General features: G+C 45.3%; 1 protein-coding gene across 1 annotated transcript in view; it reads left to right on the top strand.

Moving 5' to 3' along the window:
* NHERF2 (NHERF family PDZ scaffold protein 2) overlaps positions 1-17,241 on the top strand; it is a 77,190-nt gene that overhangs the window by 20,518 nt on the left and 39,431 nt on the right. Inside the window, exon 2 of the mRNA XM_075830558.1 lies at positions 1,652-1,888. Coding sequence (XP_075686673.1) covers positions 1,652-1,888 — 237 coding nt within the window. The remainder of the gene's footprint in view (positions 1-1,651; positions 1,889-17,241) is intronic.

Genomic DNA, 17,241 nt, shown 5'->3' with positions numbered 1-17,241 from the left:
ACCTGGTTCCACAGCTGGCCAAATTCTGCCATTGTTGAGAAGTTGCCCAGTTGGCACGACCCACCTGACATTCTCAGGTGTCTAATCCTTATTGTATAGACATAATCAGGCATTGAGAGGAATTGGGCCATAGCTATGCAGTGAGCAGTCGACGGGCGTGTAATCAAAGTTCCCTGTGACGCGGGTAACAAATGAAGATCATGTCCTTGTCGTGGCTTGAGGAATGAATAACCAGCTAGTAATTGGCCGAAAAACATTTAAAGGAAAATTCTTGGCAAGACTGACACACTGTGTTATGCCTAGTGCAGGGCCTGAGGGGGCGGAGCATGACACTGGGATTCAAACTGTCATGCTCCGCCCCCTCAGGCCCTGCACTAGGCATAACATAGTTTTGCTCAGAGTGCCCCTTTAAATTGCCAACAATTCCGTTTTTGGGAAACTTTGCAAACGTTTTCCCCCTGATCTTCTGTCCTATTTACCAGGCAGTGAGAACCTGTATAATGGGCCGAGTGCCCAAAAGTGGAGAACAATGATCATTGTCCCTAGGAAAAGCTTTTCCATAAATACGTATGGGTGTGTTGAATATCATGGATCCTCAGGGGTATAGTCTGCCCTTAAAATATGTGTAAACAAAGTCATACACCAAGACGGTATCAAGATGAAAGCTGAGTCACGTGTGCTGTCCTCTGTAAAAGGCCGGATGTACAAAGGGTTTGGCCCCTGTGCAGCCGGTGGTTCTATAAAGTGCATGCTATACAATGGGTGAACCTGCACTTGTGTTCCCATCTTATAACGTGATGGCATATCCCTTGGATATGTAATTACTTCGTGATCAATGGGTGTCTGACCTCTGGGATCTCTCCGATCCTGAGAATGAAGGGGCCGCAGGGCTGATTTAGCGCTGAATTCCCATCGCTGTTTTTACCAGCAAAGCAGCGCTCCGGTCCCGGTAAAAGGGACACATGGCTAAATCAGCACTCCGGCCCTTTAATTCTCAGGATCGATGGGGTCCCAGAGGTGGGACCCTCACTGATCATATACTGATGGCATATCCTAGGATTATGTCATGACTTTTATAAGATGTGAATAACCCATAAAAAAAATGGTTAAAAACGTTCTAATATACCTTGTATTACAATTTTTCACCATTTTCAAGATCCATGCTTGCTGTCAGCGAATGGAAATATTCTTGCTTACAAAAAAATCTCGAAACATGTATGGTAAGGGCGTACATGCCAGAAAGGCAGCCTATGTGACTGCTATAGGGTCCTTCTCTACAGGTCATACAAGCCTCATGGAAAGCAGATGGAGGCAAACAAGCAAATAGTTCTCCGGGGTTAGCAAGGTCAACCAACAGATCTTTGCTATGGGGCCCCCTTTAGCCAACCCTTTCCTGGTCTCTCTTTCCTACTGTGCTGGTTCTGTGAATGTCAGTCTTCACTCTAGTTCTGGCATTTTATTCATGTACCAGGAAGATCAGGATGAACAAAGCTGTAGACCCCACCTACATGGGAGAGTGTTGGAGTCTGTGCTGGAGTAGGGATGAGAGGCAAAGAGGGAATTGAAATGCTTATCTCCTGTAGAGAAAGGGGGGGGTTCTTAAAGGAGCCTACTGCAGTCTTAGTAACTTTTAGCTTTTCTTTTTGCTCAGGTGGTTCAACGCATTAAAGCCGTAGAGAACGAGACGAGGCTGCTGGTCATAGACCGAGAAGCAGATGAGTATCGACGCCTTTCACAATCCAGCTCAGCCCCTGAATCCCAACCTAACTCAAGTGCACCGTCTTCCCCGTCTGTGGGCAACAACAACGGCGAAATGTGGAAGACACCGGAGGACACGAGCCACGAGGACCAGCTGCAAAATAACCACAGCACGGAGAACGGCAAACAGGTAAAAACCGCTAAACCGTCCTGTTCTATTTTATATGACACATAAAGCATACTCTGCAAAGGGGCCGCAGCACAAAAGCATTTAGCGCTGCGTCTCCGCTTATCTCGGGACCGGTGGGGGACCCAGCAGTTGGACCCCCACCAATAAAAAGGGATGGCTCATCCTAGCAATATGCTATCACTTTCTGTGATGCGAAAACCCTTTGGTAACTAAACGTTTGACAAACTTCTGACATGTCAAAAGTTTTGATTGGTGGGGGTCCGAGCACTGAGACCCCCACCAATCGCTAAAACGAAGCGGGAGAAGCGATCGTGTGAGCGCTCAGGCGATTCATGTCTGTTCGGCTTTTTTCCGGAAATCAATTTATCGGAGTGCGGACTCAATAGAAAGTCTATGACACCGTACTCCGATACATTGATTTCCGGAAAAAGCCGAACAGAGACGAAGCGGCTGAGCGCTCACGTGATCGCTTCTGCCGCTTCGTTTTAGCGATCGGTGGGGGTCTCAGTGCTCGGACCCCCACCAATCAAAACTTCTGACATGTCACTATGACATGTCAGAAGTTTGTCAAACGTTTAGTTACCCTTTAAGGACCCTAGGAAACGCTTGGTGAGAACCCCTGTAATGGCGGTCGTGTGCATTAGGCCTTAGGCTTGCGGGGGAGGGGTGAGCAGGGGAAGCCTTGCAATTGGTACAGAGTCAGATGGGGCATATGATCAAACGTTACATACGTTTTCCATACAGTAGATTGGAGATGAAAGTCTTTATATGATTGTCTGCTGATGAGGAAACCATTATGGGCTTCAGATGGTCGGACAGACTAGAAGCTGCAGCGCTGCTTGGCCTCTGTTTACAATATCCCAGGGGCCTCCGCTTGCTGTTGGGGGTCTGTTTCCTCTTCCCCTGCCCCCGCTTCCTGATATTACAGGCTCGTAGTTTTGGGATTTGTTGCAGAATTTGGAGCCTTGAAATGTTCCAGTGACATAAAACAGAGCCGGGAGCGGAGAGTTCAGGCGGAGGGGAGCGATGTGAAGTGACCTGTGACCGAAGGAAATAAAAGTGTAATGGATTTATATTTCTGCTCCGTACCTGCCATGAAGGCGGCGACTGAACATATGATGGAATATATAAGGCCAGGGCGGCACGGACGTTTTATAGGTGGCGATCACCAGCAGTCATGTCAGGCGCAGGGTTTACACTGTGAGATTCTGTGAAAAATACTAGAGGATTAGTTGCTTGTACTTTCTGTAATGAATATCATCTTTCCATACACTGACATGCACCTGGTGAGCCTGTACTTATAGACAGCAGCCAATCTGAGCACACTGAGCTGCAGTGTAAAGCATGAGGGAGGGACAGCAGCAGTCTGGATATCCGCTCTCCATACACTGACATGCACCTGGTGGTGAGCCTGTACTTATAGACAGCAGCCAATCTGAGCACACTGAGCTGCAGTGTAAAGCATGAGGGAGGGACAGCAGCAGTCTGGATATCAGCTCTCCATACACTGACATGCACCTGGTGAGCATGTGCTTATAGACAGCAGCCAATCTGAGCACACCAAGCTGCAGTGTAAAGCATGAGGGAGGGACAGCAGCAGTCTGGATATCGGCTCTCCATACACTGACATGCACCTGGTGAGCCTGTGCTTATAGACAGCAGCCAATCTGAGCACACCAAGCTGCAGTGTAAAGCATGAGGGAGGGACAGCAGCAGTCTGGATATCCGCTCTCCATACACTGACATGCACCTGGTGAGCCTGTACTTATAGACAGGAGCCAATCTGAGCACACCAAGCTGCAGTGTAAAGCATGAGGGAGGGACAGCAGCAGTCTGGATATCCGCTCTCCATACACTGACATGCACCTGGTGAGCCTGTACTTATAGACAGCAGCCAATCTGAGCACACCAAGCTGCAGCGTAAAGCATGAGGGAGGGACAGCAGCAGTCTGGATATCCGCTCTTCATACACTGACATGCACCTGGTGAGCCTGTGCTTATAGACAGCAGCCAATCTGAGCACACCAAGCTGCAGTGTAAAGCATGAGGGAGGGACAGCAGCAGTCTGGATATCCGCTCTCCATACACTGACATGCACCTGGTGAGCATGTGCTTATAGACAGCAGCCAATCTGAGCACACCAAGCTGCAGTGTAAAGCATGAGGGAGGGACAGCAGCAGTCTGGATATCCGCTCTCCATACACTGACATGCACCTGGTGAGCCTGTGCTTATAGACAGCAGCCAATCTGAGCACACCAAGCTGCAGTGTAAAGCATGAGGGAGGGACAGCAGCAGTCTGGATATCCGCTCTCCATACACTGACATGCACCTGGTGGTGAGCCTGTACTTATAGACAGGAGCCAATCTGAGCACACCAAGCTGCAGTGTAAAGCATGAGGGAGGGACAGCAGCAGTCTGGATATCCGCTCTCCATACACTGACATGCACCTGGTGAGCCTGTACTTATAGACAGCAGCCAATCTGAGCACACCAAGCTGCAGTGTAAAGCATGAGGGAGGGACAGCAGCAGTCTGGATATCGGCTCTTCATACACTGACATGCACCTGGTGAGCATGTGCTTATAGACAGCAGCCAATCTGAGCACACCAAGCTGCAGTGTAAAGCATGAGGGAGGGACAGCAGCAGTCTGGATATCCGCTCTCCATACACTGACATGCACCTGGTGAGCCTGTGCTTATAGACAGCAGCCAATCTGAGCACACTGAGCTGCAGTGTAAAGCATGGGGAAGAGATGGTTTTCAAACTATCTCAGACTCCAATAGGCAGTGCAGCTAAGCTGGAGTCACTGTGCTCAAGGAGCAGAGCCAAAAAGCAAGTAACCCTAAAAAAATATGCATTAAGCGATGTGATAATGGAGCGGGGAAGCGGTGGTCAAGTTACCATAGGGAAACATTGAGGTCGCCACGATTTTACTGCGAATCTTAGACACACGTGTCGCCATGGATCCAGTGTATAAAATGAGCAATAATAAATTAGAAGCTTATTGGGGAATTGCTATATATGCAAACCAACACCTGACAATAATCGGGTCCTGCGCTCCGCCTCGATATATCAGCCATATAAACAGTCAATGTTTCCCTGTACTGGATCCAGGGCCTCTTGATGGTCAGCGACCTCGCGGCTCCAGGCAATGTCCCTGCCTCATTATATTGGCTGCGTGCCCTGTATGCAAACATGGACAGCTCGGAGAGGAGGTCAGGGTCGTGTTTGCACGTGGGCGGGCGGCCTGTCAGGACATTAGCGTCATATTATGGAAGCGACTGGTATGAAGGAGCTCCGGCCTGGCGACGGCCATGTGAGTTAGCAGAGGGCACGTATGGTGAGGCTGAATATAGAATCTCTTAGGATCGCACATACGCTCTAGGTCCCTGATATAATCCAGGTTACTCTATGTATTGTTTATGGGGAGCGCATGAAGACCGCCGGGATATAAAACTTGCATTCTCTGTGCAAATAATTAAATTCTCGGAAGATAATTACTCTCAGCGTCCCGTTTTATTTAAAGAGGCTCTGTCACCAGATTTTGCAGCCCCTATCTGCTATTGCAGCAGATCGGCGCTGCAATGTAGATTACAGTAACGTTTTTATTTTTAAAAAACGAGCATTTTTGGCCAAGTTATGACCATTTTCGTATTTATGCAAATGAGGCTTGCAAAAGTACAACTGGGCGTGTTGAAAAGTAAAAGTACAACTGGGCGTGTATTATGTGCGTATATCGGGGCGTGTTTACTACTTTTACTAGCTGGGCGTTCTGATGAGAAATATCATCCACTTCTCTTCAGAACGCCCAGCTTCTGGCAGTGCAGATCTGTGACGTCACTCACAGGTCCTGCATCGTGTCGGCACCAGAGGCTACAGATGATTCTGCAGCAGCATCAGCATTTGCAGGTAAGTAGCTACATGGACTTACCTGCAAACGCCGATGCTGCTGCAGAATCATCTGTAGCCTCTGGTGCCGACACGATGCAGGACCTGTGAGTGACGTCACAGATCTGCACTGCCAGAAGCTGGGCGTTGTGAAGAGAAGTGGATGATACTTCTCATCAGAACGCCCAGCTAGTAATAGTAGTAAACACGCCCCGATGTACGCACATAATACACGCCCAGTTGTACTTTTACTTTTCAACACGCCCAGTTGTACTTTTGCAAGCCTCATTTGCATAAATACGAAAATGGTCATAACTTGGCCAAAAATGCTCATTTTTTAAAAATAAAAACGTTACTGTAATCTACATTGCAGCGCCGATCTGCTGCAATAGCAGATAGGGCTTGCAAAATCTGGTGACAGAGCCTCTTTAATTAGAATGAACGATCTCTACATAACTCGGTGCCTAGAAAGGTCCACATTTGATTAACATTTTCTCTCTACGGTCAGCATATGAAAAATCTAAGATCATTCTTACCGAGAAACCATCAGCAAGCAGGTTAGCTGCTGCTGACGGATCTTATTATGGCTCTATAGTTATCAGAACTATCGGTTGAGTGTTTTAATTTTCTCGGCAGCTGAACTTATTAACTTTGCAAATTATTAATAATCAACTACCGTTTTGTGTCTACAGCTCCTACGCCGACCTATGTGTTACCACAATATGAACCACTTTAAACTGGGTTCACAGTGATTGTTAGTGTACCGCATCTAAAGACCATGCACCAATATGCATCGTTTTGCAGTATGTTTGTTGGGATCGGCGTTGTTTTTTTTTTTAAAGGGACACTACAGCCAAAAATGATACACTGTTCTGCCTAGTGCAGCTCCTGAGGGGCGGAGCATGACACAGGGATTCACGGAACACTGATTAGAGAAAAGCCCTGTGTCAGGCATCGTTCCCTCGGGCCCTGCACTAGGCATGAAACGTTGCGAAAGTTTTGCCCCTCTTCTTCCTTGAATTTGCTATTTGTATTATGTATTGTACTGGTCATTATACTCTTAAAGGATATGTCCACTTTTACAACCACTTTTTCTATAATTGCTTCAGCGCATCTAAAATAATGAAATGGAGCAAATTTGCAACCGGTCTTAATGTAAATACTGTTTTGTGTATACAGCTCCTATGCAAACTTTTGTGTGTCCATGATTACAGACTACAAGGAAAGTCTGTGTAGTCTGATTCTGTAGCTTATCCAGAAGAGATGACAGATTGAAGGGGGTTAACACTACAGGATCAGACTACACAGGGTTTGATTCTAGTCTATCACCATGGAGATGCATAGGTCCGCATAAGAGCTGTATACACACAACGGTAGGATTTTTTTTTCTTTTGTATCAAACGTTGTTACATCTCTGCAGAAAGTTCACACACAGTCAACATTATTAGCTTTTCATTTCACCTTTCCACATTCATTCCTTTTTCTCTTTGCTTGTGACGTTCCGTGTCCTCCTGCCAAGGCTAAACAGTAATACGTTCATTGTACAAATCAGACTAATTATCCGGGAACACGTCAGCCACCGGATCTTGTTTCCTAGTTAATTGCAATTATATCCTGAGCTTTTCATCTTGGCTTATTTTTCGTATGTTAAGTTGCGTGAACCTTACCGGGATACGAAGAACTACAATCTTGCATCGCTAGTTGATCGATCGGTGCTCAAAAATGATGACCCACAAGTAAATACCAGGAGGAAATTTGGCACAGGAAGGCGGTTGCAGAGTGGCAGAGCTACAGGGGTTACAACGGCTACAATTACAATCGGGCCGGTGTGCCCCCTCTCACATAAGAGGGGTCCTATAAGTTGAAAGTTCTTTTAAGCTGGACTTAGTGTGCCCATACACGTTAGAGGAATGTTGGCCAAACCCACCGGGACCGGTGACTATCTAATGTGTATGGTGATGTCATGAACCCTCTCCTGACAGCAGAACGAAGGGGGGGAACGAAGGATCGGGCATGTTCGTTTTCTACCTTTTGTTTCGATGGGTGTCAGCAGCAACTTATTCCCGACTGCCCTAAGAAAACACAAACGCTCGACCGGGCACAGACCTGAAAGGCAAAAATCAGACATCTCGGGGGGGATTCTAATCTGCATCACAATTGGCCGTTCATACCATGAACTTCACATTATGGCCGACTACCTTTTTATACATATTGTTTGTGGTCTGAACGGTCTGTTGGACCAAAGGACATGACCCATGAATGGCAGGCAAACAGTCCTACAACTATCTCATGTCTTTGGTCCACTCTCTATTGGACGGTCCCTTGGGCCCACAAAAGAAATTACTCTAAGGGCCCATCCTCCATCTATATAAGTTGGCTCCAAATGGGGTTCTTTTGCTGGACATTTGGGGCCCATTATTGTGCCAGATTGTGGCCCACCAGAGGATCCTCGGGGACATTTGGGCCAGTCCAACCCTGGGTCCACTTTAGGGAAGCTCATGAACTCTTGTCTGGTTGCTTAGTAGGACCTACTTGAGACACTGAGGCATCACCTACACCAGCCCCTGTCCCGTTCACCTTACCCTAATGCCAACTTTATTGGTTTGGCTTCTCTTGAGTGGCAAGGACACAAAGCAGGCGTTTTATTGATCATGGATTTTTAGGGTAAATGGGAATATAAAATTTTGCTGGGGCATCACAAAAACTCCACCAGATGCGGCTCCTGGCATTGTAGCCCACTTTCATAGACTGTAATGTAAAGCTACTGCACTGGCACTTCAGATGGCAATGTGACACCATCGCCCATGAACTGGAAGTTGTACAAAGTTGTATTCATTTCAGAGAAAGTTCTTATGAGATCTAATGCGGAATGGCACGCACACCCTGGAAGACCACATTCTTGTGTCCCACTCAATGCAAATGGATTCATGACGTGGCTGCACCTGACTCATGTTCCGGTCGTGTCTCTTCTTTTCCACGCTGTGTCATGGGGAGATTCCTTACCATAGACGAGTTGTGTGCTGCATCCGGATGTTTCTGCTGTCAACAGAGCACGCACTGAAAGAACCTCACCCTCGGGGCGTCATGTTAGTAGAGACGGACTGCTGGTATTTAGATGCCATGACGTGAATGAAGAATGCACCCATTAAATATCCGCCACCGGTTTTGGAAACTTCTTTCTAATATGCACTTGAGTTTGACGATGAATTTTGACTCTAAGTCCTGCTACCGTGACCATTCTTCATGCTTCAGGTCAAAGGTATGCCTTAAAGGTTCAACTACCTGAATGGCACCGTCCCCGAATTCGCCTCCTGAAACATGACAACCCAGCACTGCTATGTTCACTCCCAGGTTCCTCGTGATAAAAAACACTACAACTGTTGAACCATAGTGTTTGGAAGTGGAAGTCTTTCTTATACTACCTACCATAAATCTGGGCAAATTCTGAGTTTTCAGTTTTTGTCCCGAGTTATTCCTCTGTCAGAAAAACTGACGACACAACGAAGTGTGAAGCTGCCCCGGTCAAAGCCATTGGTGCCAACTCTGATCTATTGGCTCCAGCTATTTACATTATCACGTCTTAGGGCATTTTAGTAAGGAATCGAGATTTTCTGAATTTCACTTGGTATAGAAAATAATTACAAAAATACTTCTTCTTGAAGCCACAAAAATCAAAAATGACATCACCGGCACTAGGATGAAGCCTAAGCCTAAGGATATCTTCGACATTAAGGTCCTTTTAAGTAGGAGTAGAGAAGACGAGACTTTTTTTTTTTTGAAAGTCATCCTTATATTGATTTATAAACTTCTCGACGGACATGGCCTGATTACTTTGGAAAGGTTCCTAATTTCATGTTATTGCCATAGACCTGAGTAATCCCTAAAAAAAAATTAAAAATTTTGGATGCGAATTGCTCGTAATCCAAAGCTCAAAATCGGAACTTGCCGATTTGGATGTTATAAAATTACACCCACAGTAATGATCGATCCGATGTCATTTTGGCTCAGCACGGATGGTCACTTATGGGTGTAGAGAATGTTTTTGGAAAGTTCAGTTCAGTTGTATGAATGTTTGTGACGATTGTAGTCATTACCTAGATATGAAAAAAGGAAAAGAGAAGCCATGGCCTGAGAGTCCGTGGTAATCATTGGGTCCCTCAACATCTTTGAGTAGAACGTATCTTCGAAAAATGAAAAACGATGGTGCCCAATATACCACAATAGGGAATAAAGTTCGCATATATATATCCAGGTTTTATCACGTAGCGTCAGCCGTATCTTTCCACTCGTCAGCCTGTGAACATCGCTCTCTCAGAACATGTGACTCCGTCCAGCCAAACTTTCAAGGTCCTCAATGACTGATTAAACATGTTTATTTGCTCTTGTTCCCGTCGAGCTGGAGATGTGGATCGCTCTTGCACAGTTTTAGTTGACTTCAGTTTATTTTTTCACGTTCAAAGGTGTCGGTCACTTCGTCCAAGTCTCTAACTCCCATGTTGCCGCCAGACTGGCTTAAGGACCACCCTAGGGATGGTTTCCTACCACTCACAGTCCCATCGTTTCATTGTATTTTTGTTCTTTTAAGGCAGATTTGATCAAGGAGAAGTGGCCTTCGATTCCGCCCAGGATGGGGTGGTGCACCTAGTCTATGCACTGATAATCGGTTACGGTGAAAATACATCCTTATTGGCTATTACCCAAAAATACATGAAACTGGCTCGGATCCAGACTACAGATCTTATCCATCTGTAGTCAGGAGCCATTGTATATGTAGGAATATGAATTTCATAATAGCCTTTTGTCCCTCCAAGGTTGCGTTGCATGGAGGGTTTACGTTCCGTATTAAGAGGCGGTAACCGGACTTACCTGAATATCTATCGTCCTATACACCAACTTGGCTTTTATATAAGACTATGCAAGAAACCTAGTGTTAGTTTATGGCTGATTCAAGATCAAGAAAGGTCAAACACATTAAAAGAACTTTGAGAGACTGAATTGCTTTATGGCAGATGTAGTAAACTATTCAACCCAGACCTCCACCCTGCAACTTTTTATATTTTTGCAAATGTACTTTGTCACATAAACAATTTTGTTGCGTTTTTAACTTGTAAAAGATCTGGAAACCTATTCCATAATCGGACCAAGTGGTTCAGGCAGCGCTCTCGTGTTTTTGTGACGTATTCTAGGTGCCAAGACCTAGTGGCAAATCTACCTACCAGTGAACAAAGCAAATAGCTCGGTACTACAGTTTGCAGGTGCAATCAAATAAGTTTCATTAGTCCATGTCGAGTGTAACACCACCGTGGAAGTTGGACCTCTTGTGTTGACCCTTTATCAGGCTTAAAATGCTCACACAGTTTGTGCAGCTCAGTGGCTGTTTTCTGGACCATATTCCAAGTTTAACCAAGGAATAGGAGAAATGAAAGGGATAGGGGTAAGCTATTGATCGAGAGGAAGGAAAGAAAACCTGTAAAAAACATTAACTAATCTGCCCTAAAAAGGAAAAAGATTTCCGTGCGCACTGTGTAATGCCTTATTTTCTGTGTGGTGGCGCTGTAGGGAAACTGAACACTTGCTGACAGGTCCCTCTATATATTGTAGCTGATCACTACAGGTCACTGCAGCGGGACATCCTGTGATCAGCTTATCGTCATGGGACCCTTCTGACAAAAAGAGATTTCTAAAGTATACAACTGTCTGTCTGTGTCTGTCAGACAGACAGAATCCTATCTATCTATCTATCTATCTATCTATCTATCTATCTATCTGTTCGATGTATTTTTTAATCAGTCCTATTAGTGAAACTCCACAACATTTTTTTTTTGTGCCAGTTTGGCTAATATGAGGACGAACCTGTCCCTGTAATATGCTGCCCTTACCTAGGTCAGCATATTCAGCAGACAGATCTACTTTAAAGGATCTGCTGCTAATGTCTTGATGGCAGACCCCACAAGACACCTTCAGAGGTCTTGTGGAGTCCATGTCTTGACAGGTCAGAACCGTTTTGCTGCCACGAGGGCGATCTACACAATTTCTACAAATGTCACTACACATCTACAAATTGTCTTAATGTTATGGTGGATCAGTGTAGATATAATATATGTGTTGTACATGTGTATATATACTGACAATCATGTTTGGTGGTATTTTTTTACTTTTTTTTTTTATTGTATCTGTTGCTCACGCTATATGGGATTTCCCACAGTAAGTATAGCTCATATATACATATTTGTTTGGACATTCCCTTATTATTATGCTTGCTCGTCGTATTACAGCTGTGTGTCACAGGCCATCGCCGGGGAGCGTGTGGAAGGGCAGATAGAGCTGGGAGCCGATCCACTTGGAAGAATCCCGTTTCCTGCCTCCTGGCTGTGAATGGAGATCGGGGAATAATTGTAAGCTGCTGCCGTTGCTTAGGACGCCTTTTGTGTTCCCTTCATATGGAACTGATTTAAGTCAAGTAACTGTTGCAGACAAAACATAAATATATGGCCACCCTAAGGCTAGAACCAGATGGCTACTTGACGTGAGAGTCTAAACCCGGTTGGATGTAAGTGGCCCATGTGTCCACTATAGGTGGGTATCTGTCCGAGCGTGAATGTTCATTTCAGTGGTGAGAGGTTAATAAGCTGTTGTCCGACACTTCTAGCAGTGGCGGGAACAAAGGATCGGTCACCGATCCGCCATTAGAGGATTGTTGGAATTATCAGTGGGGCTGTCTCTGATCTAAGGTTCTCGTCAAGTACCGTTTGAGCCTTTCGTCGGGGAGTATACGTTGGGAGGATCTCCCGCGGAAGGCTGCAAAATTTAATTCTGAATTCTGCTTTTCCCAGAGAGTAGTGCATTGTGGGAGCTCAAATGACAGTTCCATAGTTAGAGCTAAGCTGGTAGGTCACATGTCTGACCGCGGGGTGGAGCTAAATTGTTGTCTGTTTCCAATGACAACCTACAGAATGCTAAAAGCAGCTTTGTATATGAATGGAGAAAATCATTTAAAATTAAATTTGATAGAAGAATAATAATGTCAATTATTTACCAAGATTCTTAACATTTTATGTGACTTTTCACTGTAAATGAATTTTTTCACGAAGCGCGGCCTGAGGTTCTGCTCATTACGCTGTATTTACGTCTCGCACATACCTGTCTGTGTTTCCAGTATAAAGACCTTTTTGTGAAGCTTCGTACTATTGTTATATCCCTGTGGCGCAATGTACCGCACACTGTGTACAGTAAATTTGTTTACAGTATAAATTGGGATTAGTAAATGCCCTGGCGACAATGGTTTGCGAATGGCCTCGGATTGGCTGTGTGTGGCCTATAGTGTTTTTCTAAAACATAAATGTACTTCGGAACTAATGTATATCAGATCAGCCAATCAGAACTCTTTTATAGGCCCTCGGTGTAAAATAGACGTAATGCTAAATCCAGCCTTACCCACTATATATTATTACAGGTGTATGTAATACAAGGTGAGGATAGCCTCTTCACGTAATAATACATAATATATGTGGATATAGCCGGAGCATTATATGACTTCTTCCTTTGGCAATTTCCCGGGCGCTCGGGTCAGGATGTGGTCTCTTCCTTGTTAATCGCTCGGTTAATCATTGACATTGAAATCCTGATGTAAACACAGAGCACGTAAAATTATCTCGCTGGCCGAGGTCTCTGGTCCTGAGGAAGTGATGAGTTAGGAGCCTATGATTGTAAGAGACGTCAAATAATTCTTTATTTTCTATCGCAAGGATATCAAATGCAGATCAATTGTTATACTGTATATTCAAGTGATATGTAGAAAAAAAAAAACAAGAGAATTAGAAGAATAAGAGAATATCTACATTGAAAAAAGACCTCCTCCATAACAGCTGTCTGGCTGTGTAGTCTGGAGCGCACCCTACAGCAGCAGTCTGGCTTTGTAATCTGGACCACCCCTATAACAGCAGTCTGGTTGTGTAGTCTGGACCTCCCCCTATTACAGCAGCCTGGCTGTGTAGTCTGGACCTCCCCCTATAACAGCAGTCTGGCTGTGTAGTCTGGACCTTCCCCTATAACAGCAATCTGGCTCTGTAGTCTGGACCACCCCTATAACAGCGGGCTGGTTGTGTAGTCTGGACCTCCCCCTATTACAGCAGTCTGGCTGTGTAGTCTGGACCTCCCCCTATAACAGCAGTCTGGCTGTGTGGTCTAGACCCCCTCCTATAACATTAGTGTGGCTCTGTAGTCTGGACCTCCCCCTATAACAGTAGTCTGGCTGTGTAGTCTGGACCTCCCCCTATAACAGCAGTCTGGCTGTGTAGTCTGGAGCGCCCCCTATAACAGCAGTCTGGCTGTGTAGTCTGGAGCGCCCCCTATAACAGCAGTCTGGCTGTGTAGTCTGGAGCGCCCCCTATAACAGCAGTCTGGCTCTGTAGTCTGGACCTCCCCCTATAACAGCAGTCTGGCTGTGTAGTCTGGACCTCCCCCTATTACAGCAGTCTAGCTGTGTAGTCTGGACCTCCCCCTATAACAGCAGTCTGGCTTTGTAGTCTAGACCCCCTCCTATAACATTAGTGTGGCTCTTTAGTCTGCACCTCCCCCTATAACAGCAGTCTGGTTGTGTAGTCTGGAGCGCCCCCTATAACAGCAGTCTGGTTGTGTAGTCTGGACCGCCCCCTATAACAGCAGTGTGGCTGTGTAGTCTGGAGCGCCCCCTATAATCTAAAAAAGTAATAGACCCAAGCAGCAAGTAATCTGTTCCGCTATGAGATTAAGGTGCGGATGTTTGATTCTGGACTCCATTGGTTCTGTTTTGGCCAGACCGACCCTACGTGGTGAAAGAAGGGTTTGTGAGGGACGGGCTGTGGTTTCGTAACATTCACACGAGACAATCCCAACCAAATCCCAATGGACTAAGTACATTTTTCCTTCTCAAAATTCTGTGAGTTTTATGCATAATTCTTGCAGATACAGAACACTGACATGGATTACAGCGGCCCGCAGGGGGGAGGGGGTCCTGACTCTCCCATTTGTTGGATTATTGTAAGCGATGGAGCGGCATTAGACGGAAGGACTGCGTTTCATTGTAGAGAGGCAGAATGTACAATCCAGCTTTAGCCTGTAAGTCTATTCTCTATTATTTGGAGGGCCGGCGCACAGAGAAGCCTTTGTTGGAGCATTTTTCTGGAGCCGGATTTTGGAGGGTGGGTGCAGGCTAATCTGGACCTTTCACCTTATGCAATCACTTATGTGGCAGGATTTGTACATGAGCCTTTCCACAGCTGACTTACAACTGTTTGTCCTTCAAGGCACGGCCGTCTGGGGAAACAAATTACATAAGGACTACCGTGACGTAGTAAAAAAAAAAAAAAATCAGGTGGTTTAAAGTGTAGCTAAATGTTTTACAAACTTCTGACATGTCAGAAGTTTGGATTGGTGGGGGCCCGAGCACTGAGACCCCCACCAATCGCTAGACTGAAGCGCTCGTGTCTGTTCGGCTTTTTCCGGAAAGCCGATGTATCGGAGTACGGGCCCATAGACTTTCTATTGAGTCCGTAGTCCGATACATTTATTTCCGGAAAAAGCTGAACAGGCACGAAGCGGCAGAGCGCTCACACGAGCGCTTAAGCTGCTTCGAACTAGTGATTGGTGGGGGTCTCAGTGCTCGGACCCCCACCAATCCAAACTTCTGACATGTCACTATGACATGTCAGAAGTTTGTCAAACGTTTAGCTACACTTTTTAAGGAAGAACCCCGATCAGATTAGTTCATCTATTGAAAAGTTTCTACCATTGAATCATTCCATTATCCCTTCCATATTCCTGACAGACCACAGAAACAGTGCCTATGCCGGTCCTGAAATTGCTCATCCTGATCTTCCTGGTCCATGAATAGAATGCTAGAGTGTCAGTGAAAACTGACACAGAGCAATAGGAGACACTTAAATGCCATTTAGGGTCAGTGAGAAACTGCGTGACAACCCCTATGGGCTCTGGGAGCTGCCATTATTGGGTTTGTGCCATTTAGGGTCTGTGGGAAGCTGGGTGACAACCCTTATGGGCACCAAGTTTTTGTGCCCAATTTATTTGAGCATATCCAGCCCCCTCTATGACAGAGAGTCACTCACATGACCAGTTATTTGAATGGCCGGCAGGTAATACCACATTTAACAATTTAGGCCATATTTTTTACCCGTGGAAACTCTCGTTTTTTTTTCCTATATGTGTTTCTCTGTAGAGACAATAGATGAGGCCAATTTGTTTTCTGCTGGTGGAGTAGCAGGATATGCCTGAGGAAGAACCCACACCCCAAGACTAAAATTTCCTCTCCTGCCTATATATAGATTCCTAACAGAACATTCAACAATGGCTTTTTAATATATATTGTCCTAATGGGATATATCCCAGCTCCAAAAATGAAATCATTCACAAATTCGGCTTTATTCTTAGGTAAAAATCCACTGGGTGGGTCCTAGAGCTTTTATTTTCCAGGAATTATGATTTGGGGTCACATTAAATAATATTAAAAATAGTTTCCTAAATGAGAGTTATTATCAGGAACGAAAACGTTGTTAAAATGGACGTTCTGAAAATTTTACCAAAATTTTTTCAATTTAAAGAGGCTCTGTCACCAGATTTTGCAGCCCCTATCTGCTATTGCAGCAGATCGGCGCTGCAATGTAGATTACAGTAACGTTTTTATTTTTAAAAAACGAGCATTTTTGGCCAAGTTATGACCATTTTCGTATTTATGCAAATGAGGCTTGCAAAAGTACAACTGGGCGTGTTGAAAAGTAAAAGTACAACTGGGCGTGTATTATGTGCGTACATCGGGGCGTTTTTAATACTTTTACTAGCTGGGCGTTCTGATGAGAAGTGTCATCCACTTCTCTTCACAACGCCCAGCTTCTGGCAGTGCAGCACTGTGACGTCACTCACAGGTCCTGCATCGTGTCGGCACCAGAGGCTACAGTTGATTCTGCAGCAGCATCAGCATTTGCAGGTAAGTAGCTACATCGACTTACCTGCAAACGCCGATGCTGCTGCAGAATCATCTGTAGCCTCTGGTGCCGACACGATGCAGGACCTGTGAGTGACGTCACAGTGCTGCACTGCCAGAAGCTGGGCGTTGTGAAGAGAAGTGGATGACACTTCTATACACAACGCCCAGCTAGTAAAAGTAGTAAACACGCCCCGATGTACGCACATAATACACGCCCAGTTGTACTTTTACTTTTCAACACGCCCAGTTGTACTTTTGCAAGCCTCATTTGCATAAATACGAAAATGGTCATAACTTGGCCAAAAATGCTCGTTTTTTAAAAATAAAAACGTTACTGTAATCTACATTGCAGCGCCGATCTGCTGCAATAGCAGATAGGGGCTGCAAAATCTGGTGACAGAGCCTCTTTAAATTGATGAAGGCAGTAGTTCCGAGAATCACATTGTATTAAGGCATTGGCTTTTTTGCAATTTTTTTGTTTATATT

The sequence above is a fragment of the Rhinoderma darwinii genome, chromosome 6, assembly GCF_050947455.1.
Source record: "Rhinoderma darwinii isolate aRhiDar2 chromosome 6, aRhiDar2.hap1, whole genome shotgun sequence".
In the NCBI taxonomy this organism is placed as follows: Eukaryota; Metazoa; Chordata; class Amphibia; order Anura; family Rhinodermatidae; genus Rhinoderma; species Rhinoderma darwinii.
This window is presented reverse-complemented; position numbering and strand designations above follow the sequence as displayed.